Source organism: Podarcis muralis, chromosome 14 (genome assembly GCF_964188315.1).
Source record: "Podarcis muralis chromosome 14, rPodMur119.hap1.1, whole genome shotgun sequence".
Lineage (NCBI taxonomy): Eukaryota > Metazoa > Chordata > Lepidosauria > Squamata > Lacertidae > Podarcis > Podarcis muralis.
The window spans coordinates 22,332,777-22,352,874 of record NC_135668.1 but is presented as its reverse complement, the minus strand read 5'-3'; the positions used below and the strand labels follow the sequence as shown (position 1 = coordinate 22,352,874).

Sequence of the window (20,098 nt, the reverse complement as noted above, 5' to 3'; positions counted from 1 at the left end):
GAGGCTGCCTCTTTTTAAAGCTCATACCATTTTTGTAACCTGTATAAATAAGCAAGAGCCTAGGGGTTGGTGGGTGGTAATTTTCCCATGCCAATGCCACTGGTCTATAGTTACTTTATTTTACTTCATTGGTTTAGAAAAATGAATAGTCTGCTTAATCAGAAAAATCTCTCTTAAGTGGTGTACATAATAAAATAATGTACTATATATTTTGGAATGTTGTTTGTTCACCATGCGTTTGCATGATGGCTCCTGAGATGAAAGGACAAGTTTTCGTCTGTTTGGATGCAATTGGATCCCATTTTGAATCAAGATGGCGAACTGAGGTTTTCAAAACAGCACAAACGTTAATCCCTGATTTCAAAATGGCACTGGTGTGTGTGTGTGTGTGTGTGTGTGTGTGTGTGTGATCTTTTAGAATTCCCGAGCGATTGGTGTGAGTTTGCTAGTACAGTATTAAGATTCTATGAATAAAACACAGATAAAATCAGCAAACCTTGTTAAACCTCACAATTCGTAGCTCCCTGTGAAGAGTAAAGGTAAAGGACACCTGGACGGTTAAGTTCAGTCAAAGGCGACTATCGGGTGTGGTTCTTATCTCACTTTTCAGGTCGAGGGAGCTTTCCGGGTCATGCAGCTTTCCGGTCCACAGACAGCTTTCCGGGTCATGCAGCCAGCATGACTAAAACGTTTCTGGTGCAATGGAACAGTGTGACGGAAACCAGAGTGCACAGAAACACCATTTACCTTCCCGCTGCAGGGGTACCTATTTATCTACTTGCACTGGCATGTTTTTGAACTGCTAGGTTGGCAGGAGCTGGGACAGAGCAAGGGGAGCTCACATCATCATGGGGATTTGAACCGTCGACCTTCTGATCGGCAGGCCCAAGAGGCTCAGTGGTTTAGACCAGTGTTCCCCAACCTTGGGCCTCCGGCTGTTTTTGGACTACAACTCCCATCATCCCTCGCTAGCAAGACCAGTGGTCAAGGATGATGGGAATTGTAGTCCAAAAACAGCTGGAGGCCCAAGGTTGGGGAACACTGGTTTAGACCACAGCACCACTCTCAGCACCCTTAACAAACTACACTTCCCATAATTCTTTGGTGGGGAAGCCATGGGTATTTAAATTGGTGTCACAGTGCTTTAAATGTATGGTGTGAATGTAGCCCTCGTCCAAGAATGTAACCTGCACATTAACTCCAGGAGACATAATTGGATTTTATTTTTGAAAAAAAATGTAGAACAGCTAGACATGTTCATGGGTCTGTGTTATTCTTGCATATCTAATCTAACTCCCAGGCAGAAACCTTTAACAAAATATTAGATGCTCCCCTGGCTAACGCCTGCTTACAAAGGGAGCTGATGAAAGGTGTCAGGTCTGTTTTGTGGGCAGCCACTTTGGGAAATCGTCCTTGACCATCTGCGATACGGTGTGGCGGCCAGTCCTGCTACGAAGGGATTGATGCAAACTGTCACCAGAGGCTTTGCTTGCTTAGTATTAACAATCCTCTGCTAGTGCGGAGAATGGCTGCGTTATGAGCAAGTGTTGACTGTTAGTTTTTCATTCTGTTTGGCACGCTGTTTTTTTAATTTTGCAAAGAATTGCTGCCCTTCAGTTAAAAAGAAAACAAAAGCCATTGTGTTGACGTCTGGATTTCATTAGATTGTAGGTTTAGAGTAGGTGGACACTTTTGTTTAAGCGCCATCCCTATCTTGCGATAGCTGTGACACCGTGGTTTGCAAATGCGCTTGCCGGTGATGAACAAATTGTTGGCTCTGAAGGAAAACCTGCCCTTCTTTTTCATATTTGGAGGAAAAGGGGGACACTCCCCAGGGCCACATTAAAAAGTGCAAGGGTGGGTCACTCTTGCCCTCAGATGGAAAAAGGTTAGCCATTCCTTCCCTAAGTGAATTGAGACAAATTCTGTGCGCAGTCCCCACCATTGGAGGCAGTGTGCTCTGAACGCCAATTGCTCAGGACCTGCTTTTCAGCTTCCCATAGGCATCCGTTTGGCCACTGTGAGAACACAATGCTGGACTAGATGGGTCTCTGGTCTGATCCTGCAAGGCTCCTCTTATGTTCTTAAGTCTTCCCTTAAAGAAGGCTGATGTAGGACATAGCAAACTGCCTTATGCTAAGCCAGACCATTGCTCAGGATTTCCTCTTGAGTACCTGTTGCTGGAGGGATGCGGGTGGCGCTGTGGGTTAAACCACAGAGCCTAGGACTTGCCGATCAGAAGGTCAGCGGTTCGAATCCCCGCGACGGGGTGAGCTCCCATTGTTCGGTCCCAGCTCCTGCCAACCTAGCAGTTCAAAAGCACGTCAAAGTGCAAGTAGATAAATAGGTAACGCTCCGGCGGGAAGGTAAACGGCGTTTCCATGCGCTGCTGCTCTGGTTTGCCAGAAGCGGCTTAGTCATGCTGGCCACATGACCCAGAAGCTGTACACCGGCTCCCTCGGCCAGTAAAGCAAGATGAGCGCCGCAACCCCAGAGTCGGTCACGACTGGACCTAATGGTCAGGGGTCCCCTTACCTTACCTTTACCTGTTGCTGGAGGTCATGAGCAGAGAGAGGGCTGCTATGACCAGGTCCTGCTTTCGGCCTGGAGTTGGTTGACCACTGGGAGAAGAAGATGCTGGACCTTTGGCCTGATCTAGCAGGGCTCTCTTGACCATTGCTGCTAGCTGCCTTTTGGCTGTGGGACTGTTGGTGTAGCTTTCCCCACTTTTTGTAGCTAAAAATGGATTGGGCTGTGAAGACGCAGCTACTTCCAGGTAAACGTCTCTGAAAGGTTCCTGACTTGAAAGTAAAGGTGACCTTTGTGTGTGTGTGCGCGCGTGCGTGTGGTGGAGTTAAATGGCATGTTTTCGTTGGCAGCGGGGCACCAAGCCAGGTAAACATTAGTCAATCAAAGCTAGGTACGAAATTAAGTTATACTTTTGTTTGCCGGCCTGTGCCAGAGGCTCTTTTGATCTTGGGAGACTTTTCTCCAAATGGGGTTTGGCTGCCCGGCTTGGCTGCTTCAAATGAACCGGGGTTATAATAACCACCTTGTGTGGTAGTGATCTCAAGCAGATGACATTATTTGGGTAATAATAAATGAGGAAAGGTAAACATGCATGAATTAAAACGTCTCTCTCTGGGTTGAGGGCAGCAGTGCTTTTGGAAACAGATTGCCTTCCTAGGTTACAGGAATTCATCTGCGCTTTGCTGTAGCTCCAGAGTTGTTTAAAACCGTGAACCTTACACCAGAAATTGTGAATTTATATTACTGACAGGGTTTATTATGTGTGTGGGAGGGAAACATATTTCTGGACCCAGTTTTACTTAGAAAGAAAGAAAGAAAGAAAGAAAGAAAGAAAGAAAGAAAGAACCGGTGGTGGTAATTTTTCCTAAGAATTCGCAGCTGGAAAACATGCACTAAGTATCTCATCTGTACCAGACCCCCTTCCGTAAGGAATTTAGGGCCCTGTGTGGATTTCTCCCCTTGGCAATCCTATTAGGTAGACTAGACTGAGAGCAGACCCTAGGTCACCTGCTGAGCTTTGTAACTGGGAACCTGAACTCTGGTCTTGGAGTTCCAGGTCTGATGTTTTTTATTCATGCTTCCTTTATCTTATTGGCGATTAGGAGGTGTGAGAGAATTCCTCAGTGCCTGCTGGCAGCTTGGTCTTGGTGGTAGCAGCTGAATGGACTTTGCTCTCCCCACGGAAAGGAGTAAATTATTGCTTCTCTTTGGCTGTGTCTTTGTGTATTCTTTTTTATTATAAAAAACCAACACGTTTTATTTTAAATGTGCTTCTTGGGAAAGGGAAAGGAGGTTGTTAGGCTGTATCTTTACCCCAGACCTTTGGATGGATGAAGTATTGGATTAGGGCCTGGGAGACCGGGGTTCAAATCCCCACTCTGAGCCATGAAGCTCGCAGTCACCTTCTCTCACAAGGCTGTGAGCCAGAAATGCAAAAAATAAATTCCAGAAATATTAAATCCTTATGATCTTCTTCTCCTCTTAGGGCGACTGCATAATCACCGTATTGCTTACCGAGGATGACAAAGCTGGGAGCGATGATGTAGTTTTCTACCTTGTGTTTACTGGATCCGCCGTTCAGCACTGCACCAGCACTAGGAAGCTTGATTCAGGGACATTGGAGACCATTGCTCCTGGTAAGTTCTTTTTTTTTACAAAAAAGATCTCCCGCAAATCTACCATTATAAGCCAGGGGCGAGCGAGTGAACCTGTTTTTCAGCCTTCCTCTCTGGACAGCCCATGGCAGCTTGTGAGCAGCACCAGAGGCAAAATTGGGGGTCTTTAGATTTGTACAGTAGGCTAGTTTCCAGAAACACACACCCTTTTTCCTCCTCCCTGGCAAGCAACAGGCCTTATCAGGATTCAAGGACACATTCCAGCCCGGCGAAATGATGTGTAGCTGGGGAACATCAACTGTGGTTTAGATAGATGGGGCGACTCGAGGTGGGGAAGAGATGGGGCAGCGTAAGGAAGCACATAACCTCCAGCACTCTCTTGACCATTTAACCATGGCTAAGCAAGTGTCCCCTGTGTGTCTGTGGTTGCTTAGCCCAAGGAACAGGCTGTGTGAGCAGCTGCACCCTTCTTAACTTAGTTGCCTATGAAGATCTGCAGCTTTGTAAAAAAAAAAAAAAGGCATGCTTTCTACCTTCTCGTTCAATTAGGTTAATAAATATAAATACGTTAATTTTGCTATTTTTGCCCAGGGCGCAACCCTCTCTCAATTTCTTGTGAGTTTTTAAATGTTTGCTGTAAAAATAATTCTCTTCCCTTCTTCCTTTTTATGAAATAATCTTTGTCCTGGGAGACCACAAGAGTAAACAAGTTGTGTAAGAGATGGTCACTTGAAAGCAACAGTCATGTGGCCTTGATTTTCCTTTCTTAAAAAATACCCTTTCGTATGAAACATAGCATCATTTCCCCACCCCAAAGGCAAAAGAGAGCACCATGAAGCCCTGTTGAGCAAGAATTTTTCTTAGAAGGCCCCTTAAAGGGGCTGACCATTAACTTTTATTACGGAAAGACAGTGGCATTAAAGGAAAGAAAGAAAGAAAGAAAGAAAGAAAGAAAGAAAGAAAGAAAGAAAGAAAGAAAGAAAGAAAAGAAAGGCACACGAGAACAAATGGGTCTTTGACATTTGAAGACCTGTACTGAAGAGATGGACGCGGGTGGCGCTGTGGGTAAAAGCCTCAGCGCCTAGGGCTTGCCGATCGAAAGGTCGGCGGTTCGAATCCCCGCGGCGGGGTGCGCTCCCGTTGCTCGGTCCCAGCGCCTGCCAACCTAGCAGTTCGAAAGCACCCCCGGGTGCAAGTAGATAAATAGGGACCGCTTACTAACGGGAAGGTAAACGGCGTTTCCGTGTGTGGCTCTGGCTCGCCAGATGCAGCTTGTCACGCTGGCCACGTGACCCGGAAGTGTCTCCGGACAGCGCTCTCCCCTGGCCTCTTGAGTGAGATGGGCGCACAACCCTAGAGTCTGTCAAGACTGGCCCGTACGGGCAGGGGTACCTTTACCTTTACCTTTATTGAAGAGATAGTTCGTGTGGTTGCATCAAATTTAGTGTTAAGGTAAAGTCACTTAGTGGTACTTGTTCTGCTGGAGAAATGTTGTTGCACAAGAGAATGCAAAGGTTGCTGGTGACTCCGATGCACAATGAATTGCACAGTCTGTTGCACAATGGTTTCCTACTAGCGCAGCTTCTGCATTTGATTCCTCTCTCGTGCGACATTAAAACTCACCTGTTCACTAACACAAGTTCCCTCATACTAGCAGACAGAAAATGTTGGGTGCAGCCCATTGGAGGGGGAGTTCTATAATTATGGGAGCCAGCACAGGGAAGGCCCTATCTATTGTGCCCACCAATCTAATTGACTGTCTTGGCAAGCACTCAGTAGTTGGTTTTAATGGCAGGATTATTTGGGCAAATGCAGTCCTTTAGACAACCCAGTTCCAAGCCATTTAGGGCTTTAGAGTTTAAAGTTAGCAACTTGAATTGGGCCCAGAAACACACAGTTAAGCAGTCCAGTTGGAGCAATATGTGCATGTGTGTTGCCTGGGAGACCAAGTAGGAACTCTAATGGGGCTGGATTTAGCTTGGGATATATCAGTTGCTGACCCCCTACAGTAAAGTCAAGAAACCATAGCTTTGCTGGTAAATGTTTGGGGCAGGATTTCCCATTTTTGAAGTATTATTGAATAAAATAATTTTGTTGATTGCATTTTGTTTAACTGATTTTTTTAACTGATTTTTTTAGCTCTTTCGTATTTTATGCTGTCGTAAGTTGCTTTGGGGACGCGGGTGGTTCTGTGGTCTAAACCACAGAGCCTAGGGCCTGCCGATCAGAAGGTCAGCAGTTCGAATCCCCGCGACGGGGTGAGCTCCCGTTGTTCGGTCCCAGCTGCCTCCCACCTAGCAGTTCGAAAGCACGTCAAGTGCAAGTAGATAAATAGGTACCGCTCCGGCGGGAAGGTAAACAGCGTTTCCGTGCGCTGCTCTGGTTCGCCAGAAGCAGCTTAGTCATGCTGGCCACGTGCCCCGGAAGCTGTCTGTGGACAAATGCCGGCTCCCTCGGCCTATAGAGCAAGATGAGTGTGCAATGCCTGAGTCATCCGCAACTTGACCTAACAGTCAGGGGTACCTTTACCTTTACCTTTAAGTTGCTTTGAGGCATCCCTTTTACATTGTGGCCAATAAATGCAGCTTAATCAGTTAAATTCCCCCCTTTTCACGTCCTAAACTACTTTTAGTGTGGTGCGCTTTTAGAGAAAAGGGTGCTTTTTAGAGATGCCTAATCTAGTTTTATGCACTTTGAGATTTGCACCCTCAGACTTCAGTCCTGGTGAGCCGCTGTCTGCGGTTGCCTGCAGAGGCAATGCTATCCTGCCTTTTCTATGGAAACTTAAAAATAGCTGCTGGAGCTGAACGCCTATTGTTTGTTCTGTGAGATCCGAGTCCTCAAAATAGGAGCTCTTGGACGGGTCGGCTTCCACTCCTGGCTGGACAGGCCATGAAGTCATGCGCTGAGCTTGGCTTCCAGCTGCCACTTGTTTAGCTACAGCACTGTTTTTGTCTCCATGCAGCTCGACGATAAAGGAGCCTGCTTGGATGGCTACCACTCGTTCGGAAAACGGCTGACCGTGACGCGAGCCAAAATGCTGAACTGTGGGCTGCGCCACTTTTTGCTGTTTGCCTGTCTAGACCTTTGTTGCCTTCCCTATCTCAAAAGATAGGCCAATGGGTTCAAACACTCAAACTGGCCACAGAATTGCGGTCCGTTTCACACCAAGGCCCCATCTGCACTTTGCATTTAAAGCAGTATCACGCCTCTTTAAAGAGTCCCAAAGAATTCTGCAAAGTGTAGTTTAAGGGTACTGAGAAGGGGCATAGACCAGAGACAGTGCGGGGGCGACATGGTCTTCTGGCCCAACTGTGTGGAGGGGATTGTGGTGAGCCCCTTCTCTCTTGCACAGCGCAGGAGAATAGAAGCTCATCCCTGCTGCGCAAATGCAAAAATCAGCAAGCAGTGTCTTGGTGTTTTATCGATTGCTAATCCTATTCAGAGTAAAAAGGTAAAGGGACCCCTGACCGTTAGGTCCAGTCGTGACCGACTCTGGGGTTGCGGCGCTCATTTTGCTTTACTGGCTGAGGGAGCCGGCGTACAGCTTCCGGGTCATGTGGCCAGCATGACTAAGCCGCTTCTGGCGAACCAGAGCAGCGCACAGAAGTGCTGTTTATCTTCCCGCCGGAGTGGTACCTATTTAGAGTAGATCCAGTCAAATCAATGAATTTAAGTTAGTCATTTGCAACTATTTCAGTTGGTCTGCTCTGAGAAGGATTAGCATTGGCTGCGACCCGTGGTTTTTCCAAGTGCCAGACAGTGTCACAGTGCTGACAGGCATTCAATGTCCAGAGTGAGGAATTAACTATTTATTGCCAAAAGTACATTACAAGTTAGGGAAAGGCATGGAAAATAGGGAAACTTGGAGGGTCTGTCATATTGGAGGCTATCTATCTATCATCTATCTTATCTATCTATCATCTATCTATATCTATCTATCTATCTATCTATCTATCTATCTATCTATCTATCTATCTATCATCTATCTATCTATCTATCTATCTATCTATCTATCATCTATCATCATCTATCTCTCTATCATCTCTATATCATCTATCTATCATCTATCTATCTATCTATCTATCTATCTATCTATCTATCTATCATCTATCTCAGTGTTTCCCAAACTTTTTTCGGCAAAGGCACACTTGTTTCATGAAAAAAATCTCGAGGCACACCACCATTACAGCCCCGTGACGTCAGCGCGCAGCGTCACGCCGGGAGGGACATGAATTGCTAGCAAATTACATAATCACCTCCTTGAGGGCTGGCTCATCTTCTCCGAAGGCAGAACCCCATTAATTAACAGCACAGACTCTCACCATAGCCAAGACGAGGGGGGAAAACCTCAGTCATGCACAGTCATGCACATGTGGGGGCTAAATGAGGACGAAGACCGGGCAGAGAGCAGGGTTCAAATCACCCCACCTGGCCAGGACAATCCCTGGGTGCTCCCTTGGGCCACTCGCCTGACCCACCTCGCAGGGCTGTTGTTGCGAGGATAACACGGGGAGAACCACGCGCGCCCCCGGGAGCTCCTTGGAGGAGAAAGCAGGCGATGAATGCAATGCACGAAATATATGAGAGGCGACCAGGTTTTGCAGGTGAGGGGCCCCCGCCAGCCTCCGCTTCCAACACCCGGCGCAACGACGCCGAAGTTTCCCCCCGGGCTCGGCTCGGGGAGCAGCGCTGCTCCCCCCGGCTCCCCTTCGCCCTCCCGGCTCTCTCTGCCGCCCACTGGGGACCCCCCTCACCTGCCAAGTCCGGAGCGCCGGTGGAAGTTGCATGCATGCATGCAGGGCACCGCGTTGCCATTGCATTGCACAGCACTCCATGCAACGCCTGCACACATGCATTGCCTTGCACGCCCGCCAAGGGGTCTCCCCGCGGTCCGATGCGTCCCCTCCGGCGCGGATGCAGCATTGCAAAAATAAAACCCCTCCGACGCAGCCCTACCTGGGGGGCAGCCTCCGCCTCCGCCGCTCCGCCTCCGCGGGGATCCCCGGGCTCCATCCTGCCGCCCGATCTCCGCGGGGGCGCAGGCAGGCTGCGCGGGGTCTGCGCGGAAGAGCCCCTGCCCGCCCGGCCGCCGCCGCTGCGCTCATTCCATGGCCGGGAGAAGAGCGCTTCAAACAAAACGCCCGGCCCGCCAGGCCACGCTGGGAAACGTAGGTTGCGCACCCCGCGTGGGCGCGGAGCCCAAGGGCGAGGGGACTACGGATCCCGGCAGCCCCCGCGCCGGGGACGGAGGGGGAGAGGCCGGGTGGAGGGATGGAGGGACGGGTGGGCGAGCGAGTGTGTGAGTGGCAGCCGCCAAGCCTTGGCCGAGAGCCAGGAAGGGCCTCCCCGGAGGAGGAGGAGGAGGAGGGAGGCGCAGAGCGGGAGGGAGGGAGGGAACCCCAGGGGTCATCTAGTGACGGCGCCCCAATCGAAAATTTGACTTAAAAAAAAAAAATCTTTCAATTTTTTAATTTTCCCCGCGGCACACCAGGCAACATCTCGCGGCACACTAGTGTGCCGCGGAACAGTGGTTGGGAAACACTGATCTATCTATATCTATCTATCTATCTATCTATCTATCTATCTATCTATCTATATCTATCTATCTATCTATCTATCATCTATCTATCTATCTATCATCTATCATCTATCTATCTATCTATCTATCTATCTATCTATCTATCTATCTATCATCTATCTATCTATCTATCTATCTATCTCTATCTATCTATCTATCTATCTATCTATCTATCTATCTATCTCTCTCTCTCTCTCTCTCTATCTATCTATCTATCTATCTATCTATCTAATCTATCTAATCTATCTATCTATCTATCTATCTATCTATCTATCTATCATCTATCTATCTATCATCATCTATCTATCTATCTATCTATCTATCTATCTATCTATCTATCTATCTCTATCTATCTATCTATCTATCTATCTATCTATCTATCTCTCTCTCTCTCTCTCTCTCTATCTATCTATCTATCTATCTATCTATCTAATCTATCTAATCTATCTATCTATCTATCTATCTATCTATCTATCTATCTATCTATCATCTATCTATCTATCATCATCTATCTATCTTCTATCGATCATCATCTATCTATCATCTACAGTGGTAACTCCGGTTGTGGACAGGCTCTGTTCCGGAGCCCCAGTCGGATCCCGAGGTTTCCACAACTGGAGGGGCCACTTCTGCGCATGTGCGCGCGGTGAAACACTTCCAGGTTTGCCGCTTTTGCAACCCGAAGTTTACGTTACCCAAAGGTAATGTAAGCCGAGGTGCTGCTGTATTCTGTTCTACCTTTGTCCTTTGAAATTACAGTGCAAACAAACAAACAATAAAATGCATGCGCCACACAACATTAAATTCCACTTAAGACCAGCCATGACGGAGATGGGAAAATAAATATGGGAAGAAAAGCTGCAGCTTGCTGCGAAATCATTGGTTTAGTTTCTCTGCCCAGTGGCAGCAGGGTTGCATTTTGTTTGGAGGAGAGCTCTGGAAGTGCAGGAGGGGTTTAATTTAAACATTTCCCATATTTGGGTGGGGTAGAGGGTTATCCAGTTTTTAACAAGTTGGTTTTGGTTCTGTATTCAACTACATTTGTAGCGCAAAGCCTTAGCAAGGCCTATTTTATGTTCGTAATTCTTTTCTCTTTTCGGCTATTGCAGAAACTAGGCAGACAATTTCAAGTGACAGGTTCGGGGGCCTCCTGGAGTCGCTTGCTCATTATGGAATAGCTCCCCTGATCTTTTGAACTAATTGCCAAAGTCAAAAACTTATCTCTCCCCCCCCCGCCCCAAGCTCCCCCCACTCTTGGCCTCAAATCTTTGTCAGTTGTAAGGGAAGGGGGGGACATCAAAGCACTTGAAAGGGACTGAACATGTTGCCCTCGAGGAACACATTAAACTCCTTTGCTGTAGCCGGATATGCGTTTGATCTGATCAAATCCAATTTGTCACCTCCTCCAAGTCTCTGAAAGCTGGGGGTTTTCAGATGCTGCTTAGTTCTGCATCCCCTCCCAGAATTTCACTGGTGAAAATAGGCAGAGGTGTGTGTGTGTGTGTGTGTGTGTGTGTGTGTGTGTGTGACCCATCTCACAGCCCAATTCTCTACCTGAGTCCTTGCCCCTGTACTTAATAATACTCGTTCACACATAACTGGAAGCTACAATATGGTTTGGTGCACAGTGAGAAAGTTATGGCTGCTTCCCTCTTCCCCTGCTCCTTGTCCCTGCCATATTAACCAGAGCTAAGCCATGGTTTGGATTGGCATTGTGACCAAACCTGGGCTCATGGTTTGTCTGGCTCCTTTCACAAGCTGTAACCAATGTATTTTTTCTTGACTTGATTGCTTATGGTTTGTTTTTTTTTTTTGGGGGGGGGGAAACAAGCCACAGTTCTGGGTTTAGATGTAACCATCAAAACTATGGCTTAGCCCCCAATAGCGCAGGAAGAGCGAAGCGGCTGAGTTTTTCTCCCTAGGTTAAAGAAATAAATGCAGTCAGTGCTGTAAAGAACAACCCCAGCTGCTTCCTTTCCCTTGCTCGTGAAGTCACAATTATTTAAAACTTCCTAGTCTGTTTGAGCCTGTAATTTCAGCTTTGATGGTGGTGGTGGGGGGGTTTCTTCTCTTCAATTGGGTGCAAAGTTCCTCTCTGGAGACACTTCCGGGAAAAGGAACATTCCCGCCTGCCACCGTCCCAAGTGAGCTAGTTGTAAATTTCAAGCTTCTTTCTGGGCGGTGGCAAAGGGGGCGATGAGGGATCCGACTCCCATTTATGCAATTAAAAACAAAGAGAAAAGGAGGATAAGAGTTGATTCACACAGTCAGAGACTGAGGTAATGGGGCAGAGCAACTTTTCCAGTAATTAGTGAATGGTCACTGCTGTTCTGGCACAAGGAGTCCTGACGTCAGTGCATCAGTGGGGAAAGAGGGAGGGTACAGAGCCGGCAGAGGACATAAGTCACCAACCTGACTATTAAAGGGGGCTGGGCTGGCAATTATGGAACAATGGCTGTGCTGAAAATATGAAACTTCCACCTCTCAGCATGCTGTTTGAAGTTCGTCACGCGTTTCCTGGGTCTGCACAACTTGCTTGGATGGTTAAATTCAAAGACGTGCCCCAAGCACACTCTTTCTTCCCCACCTCTCTCCCCCTTCAAGTACTTAGGCTCATAAATTCGTATTTATTATCTATTTATTGCATGTAGTTGGTTAGAGCATAGTGCTGATAATACCAAGGTTGCAGGTTCAATCCCTGTATGGGGCAGCTTTCATATCAGTGGCGGAGCAAGGTTAGGTGGTACCTGGTGTAGAAAATTTCTTGTCACCTCCCCCCCCCCCTTTGAATTCCCCCCCCTTTCTTTTCTTTTTTTTTGCCTGAAACTATGCTTTTTAAAAAAGATATTTATTAAGATTTTCAAAGTATTACAAAATGAAAAAAGAAAAATACAAAATAAAAATAAGTAAAAACAATTCCATCTTTCCATTACTTATCTTTCATTTGCTTGTTTCCTGGACCTCCTCACACCTCCCTTTTTTGTATTCCAATTCAATTTGTTAATTCAGCAAATCATTTCCCTCTTTATTTATCCTAATCTTTAATCTTAAAATATTGTAACCTTAAATTTTTACCTGTTAATAATCCATTTTTTCATATTCCTTATAGCATTATAGCTAAAAACCACTTAACTTCTTATCCAACATCATTCTAACATTCATTAATTTTACAGTATTTCTGTAAGTAGACTTTAACTTTTTCCAATCTTCTTCCACCTGACTCTTCTCCCTGGTCTTGGATTCTCCCAGTCATTTCTGCCAGTTCCATATAGTCCGTCACCTTCATCTGCCATTCTTCCAGAGTGGGTAGATCTTGTGTCTTCCAGTAGTTTGCAATAAGTATTCTTGCTGCTGCTGTGGCATACATAAAGAAAGTTCTATCCTTCTTTAGCACCAATTGGCCGACCATGCCCAGGAGAAAGGCCTCTGGTTTTTTGCCTGCAACTATGGTTTGACTGGGACGCGGGTGGCGCTGTGGGTAAAAGCCTCAGCGCCTAGGGCTTGCCGATCGAAAGGTCAGCAGTTCGAATCCCCGCGGTGGGGTGCGCTCCCGTTGTTCGGTCCCAGCGCCTGCCAACCTAGCAGTTCGAAAGCACTCCCGGGTGCAAGTAGATAAATAGGGACCGCTTACTAGCGGGAAGGTAAACGGCGTTTCCGTGTGCGGCTCTGGCTCGCCAGAGCAGCGATGTCACGCTGGCCACGTGACCCGGAAGTGTCTCCGGACAGCGCTGGCCCCCGGCCTATAGAGTGAGATGGGCGCACATCCCTAGAGTCTGTCAAGACTGGCCCGTACGGGCAGGGGTACCTTTACCTTTTTATGGTTTGACTTCATTTCATTTTTTGGGGGGGGGGAACCAAAGTTGTTGAGCCTTTTCAGGGAGATCAAGTGCCTTGCGACGAGGAACCTGCCGGCCGCCATACAGTTGAGGGAGAGCTGGCTGGCGGATCATTTTGGCAGCGGGAAGCCTGCGTGCGCCAAAGCAAGAGCGTCTCTCACAGCCGTTGACGGCCGCAGCTAGGTTTACCTTCAAGCAGGAGCTGGGCGCCAAAGCAACAGCTTCTGCCCTGGTTCCTTCTCTGTCCCCCACGAGAATCTGGGTTTGCCAGAGAGGAGAGGGAGGCGGACCAAACGGAGCGGCAAAGTTTTTGAAAGCGCCTCACAAGGATCCCATTGGCGAGGGCTTCGCTGGTGCATGCATGCATACCTCTCTCTCTCTCCAGCACCGTGGCCAGAGGAGGGGGGTGGCATGATCCCGCTGCATGTTAGCCACGGTGGGGGAGAAAGGGGGCAGCAATTGAGATCTACACACACACACACACACACACACACACACTCAAAAGAGAGAGAATAAAATGCATGGCGATGTTGGGGTCTAATCTGCATGCCACCCTTTAGCTTTTCATCCGCCTCCCTCATCTCCTATATATATAATTTTTTTAAACATATCATTTCCAACAATCATTTAACATAACTTCTTATCTTATACAAAATTTTAGACTTCCATCAACAACCTCTGAAGATTTTCCTTTCTTTATCACTTGTTCTGCATTTCTTAATTTCTCTATTACTTTTAATTGTCATTAACTAATAATTCTTTTCATGGTCTTCCTTGCAGTATTTCACAATCCTACTAGCATAATCTGTTTATTACAATTGCTTTTCAAATAGTTCAAATATTTACTCCCGCCTCCCTCATCTCCTTTTGGGGAGATTGCATGCCTTGCGGCAAGAAACCTGCCGGCCGCCACACAACTGAGGGAGAGCCGGCGGGCGGATCGTTTTGGCAGCAGGAAGCCTGCGCGCGCCAAAGCAACAGCGTCTCTCACAGCCGTTGACTGCAACACAGCATTTTGTCACCCCCCTTGGAGGTGGCACCCGGGGGACACCGCACCCACCTTGCAACGCCTCTGCTTCATATTGCAGGGGGTTGCACAAGATGATCCTCAGGGTCCCTTCCAACTCTACAATTCTATTATTTATACCCTGCCTCCCCCCCCCCCGGAAGCTCAAGGAGACGTATGTGGTTCTCCTCAGAGAGCCAGTGTGGTGTAGTGGTTAAGAGCGGTGGACTCGTAATCTGGTGAACTGGGTTTGCGTCTCCGCTCCTCCACATGCAGCTGCTGGGTGACCTTGGGCCAGTCACACTTCTCTGAAGTCTCTCAGCCCCACTCACCTCACAGAGTGTTTGTTGTGGGGGAGGAAGGGAAAGGAGAATTTTAGCCGCTTTGAGACTCCTTCGGGTGGTGATAAAGCGGGGTATCAAAGCCAAACTCCTCCTCCTCCTCTTCTTCTCATTTAATCCCCACAAACAACCCTGTGATGTGAGTCAGGTGGAGAGGCTGCAACTGACCCATGGTCACCCAGTGTGCTATATCATGGCTGAGTAGGGGATTTGAACTGTGGTCTCTCAGGGCCTGGTTTGGTGCTCTAAGCACTCCACCACACTGGCACCGATGCTGCCCTGTGGGTCCCCCCTCCCCAAGAAACCTAAATCCACTTGGTAGTTGCAGTGCAATGATCTGTGTGCGCACTCACCTTTTAGTAGGGTCTCTGGCTATTCAGTGTCTGTAGCAACTCATTGTGCTAGCTCAGGGTTTCCCAGACTTGGGTCTCCAGTTGTTGGACTACGACTCCCATCAACCCTAGCTAGCCGAACCAGTGGTCAGGAATGATGGGAACCCTTCTCTAGCTTAATTACAAAGCAGTTACTTAGCAGAACTGGCAAGGCTATTTACTTAAGAAAGGAAGTGTTTTGATAATTTTTGTGGTCCTCGTTTCCTACAGAATCCCATCTTGCCGCTTTAAAATCACAGAACTGGAGGTGACCACAAAACCCCATCTAGTCTAATCCCAGGCTCATTACATTGTGGTGCACAAGCTGAGATTCTTCCTCAGTACTAATAAGCATGGGACTGCCACAATGGTTTTCTGTGCCCATAGCGGAACAAATCTGAAAGGAAGCTGGTGCAATGTTTAAGCAGCATTTGAATCCATCACGTAGATGCTACAGCGGAATAATTGGCTGCAATGTGGTTTTAGGAGTAGAATTAGGGTGCAATGAAAGGTTTTTTTTGCAGATGGAGACTGTCAGCTGTGTCCGTTCTTGTTCCACAGGCCACGATTGCTGCGAGACGGTGAAAGTCTCTCTCTGCGCTGCCAAGCAAGGCTCCCCTCTCTTGGTGGTGGCAGAGGACAGCCTGCAGTTTGTTCAGGATGAAGCTTATGACGCAGCTCAGTTCTTGGCAACCTGCGCTGGCAACCAGCAGGCTCTGAACTTCACGAGGTTCCTGGACAAGTCCAGGCCGCCGGCTGGGGATGTGGACTTCCTGGATGAGAAAGTGGCTTTGGCGTTTCGTCATCTGAAATTGCCGGCTGGGTGGAATGTGCTGGGAGCAGACCACACTGCAAATGGTAAGATGGTTTGTTGAGATCCTTTTATATCCATGTTGCCAAATTAAATGGAACTGAATGAAAATGTAGAGTGGAAAAGCTAAATTAAAATACCTGAATGAGTTTTGGACACTAATATTTGAATGGGACTTTGATATTGGGTTTTTTAAAAAAAACTTTTTATTTCAGTTTTCTTGCAAATGATTCCATTCAGTTGCCTCTTTCTTTCTGTGACTTGTGGAAAATGTCTTCAGGGGTGAATTGGGATTGTGACCTCTGTGCTCTGCTGTTTCCCCTCCTTTTGAATATGTGGGGAATCTTCAGGTTACTATGGGATGCTCTTAAATAGTGGTTGATTCTTTGCCTGGCTGTTTCCCCTTCCACCCCCCGGTGGCTGCTGCTCACGAGTTACTGTATAGTAACCACCATTTGTTCTTTTTTTTTTTTTTTTTTAGCACTACTTTCTGCTTCTTTCCTTTTATTTTATTTTTTTGAATAGATTTTTATTAGTTTTCCATAAGCAAAAAAGAAACAAAGCAAAAACATAAGCAAACACAAAATCGACTTCCCCATACCACCCCTTTTCTGCATTCTTGTTTCATGATTTTTCAGCAACCCTTTCATAATAAACTTATTTATATTTCATAAATTTAACTTCTATAAATTATTAATACAACTGTAGTTCTTTATCTCTTATTACTCTGAGCCCCTAATTTTCCAAATTACAACAATTTTTAAGATAATCTTTGAATTTGTTCCAATCTTCATCCACCGCCTCTTTCCCTCGGTCTCGAATTCTGCCAGTCATCTCTGCCAGTCCCATATAATCAATCACCTTCGTCTGCCATTCTTCCAACGTGGGTAAATCTTGCGTCTTCCAATACTTTGCTAGAAGAATTCTTGCTGCTGTTGTGGCATACATAAAAAATGTCCTATCCTTCTTTGGCACCATTTGGCCCACCATGCCCAAGAGAAAGGCTTCTGGTTTTTTAATAAAGGTTCTCTTCAGAACTTTTTTAATTTCATTATAGATCATTTCCCAGAAGGCCTTAATCTTCGGGCAGGTCCACCAAAGGTGGTAGAAGGTTCCCTCCGTTTCATTACATTTCCAACACTTATTGTTGGGCAAATGATAGATCTTTGCTAACTTGGCCGGAGTCATGTACCACCTGTAGATCATTTTCATAATGTTTTCTCTTAAGGCATTACATGCTGTGAATTTAACACCAGTGGTCCATAACTGCTCTCAGTCAGCAAGCTCAATGTCATGCCCCATGTCCTGTGCCCATTTAATCATGCTAGATTTCACCATTTCATCTTGAGTATTCCATTTCAACAGCAAGTTGTACATTCTTGACAAATTTTTAGTATTGGGTTCTAACAGTTCTGTTTCTAGTTTTGACTTCTCCACTTGGAAGCCTTTCTTTCTGTCCTGTTTAAAAACTTCATTTATCTGTCGATAATGTAGCCAATCTCTGACCTTAAATTTCAGCTTCTCGAAACTCTGCAATTTTACTCTTTCACCATCCTGTTCTATGATTTCAGAATATTTAGGCCAATTAGAACCCATATTCAATTTTTTCACCTCTTTTGCCTCCATTGGTGACAGCCACCTAGGGGTTCTACTTTCAAGCAAATCTTTATACCTTATCCAAACATTATACAAAGCTTTCCTCACCATATGGTTCTTAAAACTTTTATGCGCTTTTACCTTGTCGTAACCACCATTTGTTCTTTATGCAAACAAGGAAAACATGAGGAAAGCGGCCGCAGTTGAACCAGCAATTGTTTCTGAGTGGTCACAATGTTTGCATTCAGTGGGCTTTCTTGAAACTGAAGCCCAACCACTCTGCATGCCATGACGTGCTTGCACTACATAATCAACCACCCATGAGTGCTCCACATCCTCTCATTCATTCTTCAAACTAGGGAAGAGAGGAGGCTGCTTTCTATTGGGCCAGACCAATAGCTCAGTATTATCTATTTTGACTGGCAGCTGCTCTCCAAGGTTTCAGGCAGGGGTCTTTCGCCAGCCCTACCAGGGGATGCTAGGGTTGAACTTTGGACCTTTTGCATACATAGCAGATGCTCTACCTCTGAGCCACAGCTCTTTCCTGTAAAACCTCCAATTGCCAGGAAACTCTACCTCGATTCAGCTTCCAAGGCGCTCTTGCAACATAAGATAAGGCTATCAACGGCTACTAGCTATGCTCTGCCTCCACATTCAGAGGCAGAAATTATTCTCCCTCCCACTCAACACTTAAAGGTAAAGGGACCCCTGACAATTAGGTCCAATCATGGCCGACTCTGGGGTTGCGGCACTCATCTCGCTTTATTGGCCGAGGGAGCCGGAGTACAGCTTCCGGGTCATGTGGCCAGCATGACTAAGCTGCTTCTGGCGAACCAGAGCAGCGCATGGAAACACCGTTTACCTTCCCGCCGGAGCGGTACCTATTTATCTACTTGCACTTTGATGTGCTTTCGAACTGCTAGGTTGGCAGGAGCAGGGACCGAGCAACGGGAGCTCACCCCGTCGTGGGCGAAGAGGGACTGACTACTTAACCACTCTGAGAACTATATGCATAGAGAGAAAAGGCACCAACATTTCTGGTTTTCTGTTCTGATGTGTTCTGCACTTCAATACCTCGGTTTTTGTGTGTGTGAGAGTGGTGCTGTTTGGAGACATAAGTATAGGCGCTTGGGGAATGAGGTGCATGTATGAGATTATGGGAGTATGTGTGCATTTATCTCACCATTCTCCCTCTATAAACATTCCCTCCCACTCAACACTCAAGAAATAGGGGGGAGGAAGTGGTTTTAGCTGGAATAAGCAGAGGTCAGAAAGCCTGGAAAACCAACTAACCAATTCCACTTCTGGCCCAGCAATGTGGTTGGCGGTGGGTGAAATAAGGTACAGCCAGGACAAAATATTCCAAAACTAACATCCAACGCAAGAACATACTCCCCCCCCCATCTAAATGCTTTTTGGAATACTGCTGGGTTTTGTTTGTTTGTTTGTTTAAAGTAGTAACAAGTGGCACACTCCCTCTGACACAGGGGGCCATGTAAATCAAATCCTGGCTAGTAGTCATTGAATTTGACTTTTGAAGCCATCTAAGCTGTTGGCCATCCCCTCTTCTGGTGGAAGTGGGCTTCCAAGAGACTGGAGACGAGGCCTGATGGAGTCCTGCAATTTCCATACACCCGAGGGAGGTGGCTTTAGGCTTGGCATTGATAATAGTTGTCCCCCTCCCCCCCGCCATGCCACATAACAAAATATTTTTCAGACACACGGCGGGGTGGAGGGGCTTCCCAAAGCAATGTGTGATCCAGCTGTTCTGCTGCTCAAGAGCCAGAAATCACACTGAGCATGTCAAAGTCAATGGGCTGCATCCAAGTTACAGTAGACACATTGAAATGAATGGACCTAAATTAAGCCACGTTGCTTTATTTCTTTAGGTGGAATTCAGTGTCACAGTAAAAACACACACACACTAAGGAGATCATTCCATCAGCACAAGCATTTCTGCTCACCAGACAAAAAAACCTCCCCTCTTTCAGAGGCAGACAGATGCAGTAATGCTTCTGAACACCAGTTGCTGAAAACTGCAGGAGAAAACTCTGGAATTCAGAGGTCCTGCTTCAGGGTTTATTCCTCAGGCATCTGGTTGGCCATTGTGAGAACAGGATGCTGGGATAGATGTCCCATTGGCCTGATCCAGCAGGCTCTTCTTATGCTCACGAGATCCCTGTGTGGTGCAGAAGGGTCCTGGGCATGCTTGGGGGCCTGCACTCACTCCATGTTTGTTGTGGGGATAACAGGAGAGGGAGGACCATGAGCACTACTTTGAGCTGCTTGGGGGCAGGGGATAAATGCAATCAGAAAGAAATGGCATAAGAAGGGCACAGAAAGGTGTTTGAAGCCCCAAGAAGAGAAAAATAGCTACATGGGGAAATTGCACCTAAAATTCGTGTGGGGGA

At 46.8% G+C, this 20,098-nt stretch overlaps 1 protein-coding gene across 6 annotated transcripts in view; it reads left to right on the top strand.

Annotated features, from left to right (window-relative positions):
- Positions 1–20,098, top strand: part of AKAP13 (A-kinase anchoring protein 13) — a 245,561-nt gene that overhangs the window by 85,631 nt on the left and 139,832 nt on the right. For all 6 annotated transcript variants that reach the window (XM_077918966.1, XM_077918969.1, XM_077918967.1 and 3 more), the window contains exons 4-5: positions 4,016–4,166; positions 15,842–16,138. In XM_077918966.1, coding sequence (XP_077775092.1) covers positions 4,016–4,166; positions 15,842–16,138 — 448 coding nt within the window. The remainder of the gene's footprint in view (positions 1–4,015; positions 4,167–15,841; positions 16,139–20,098) is intronic.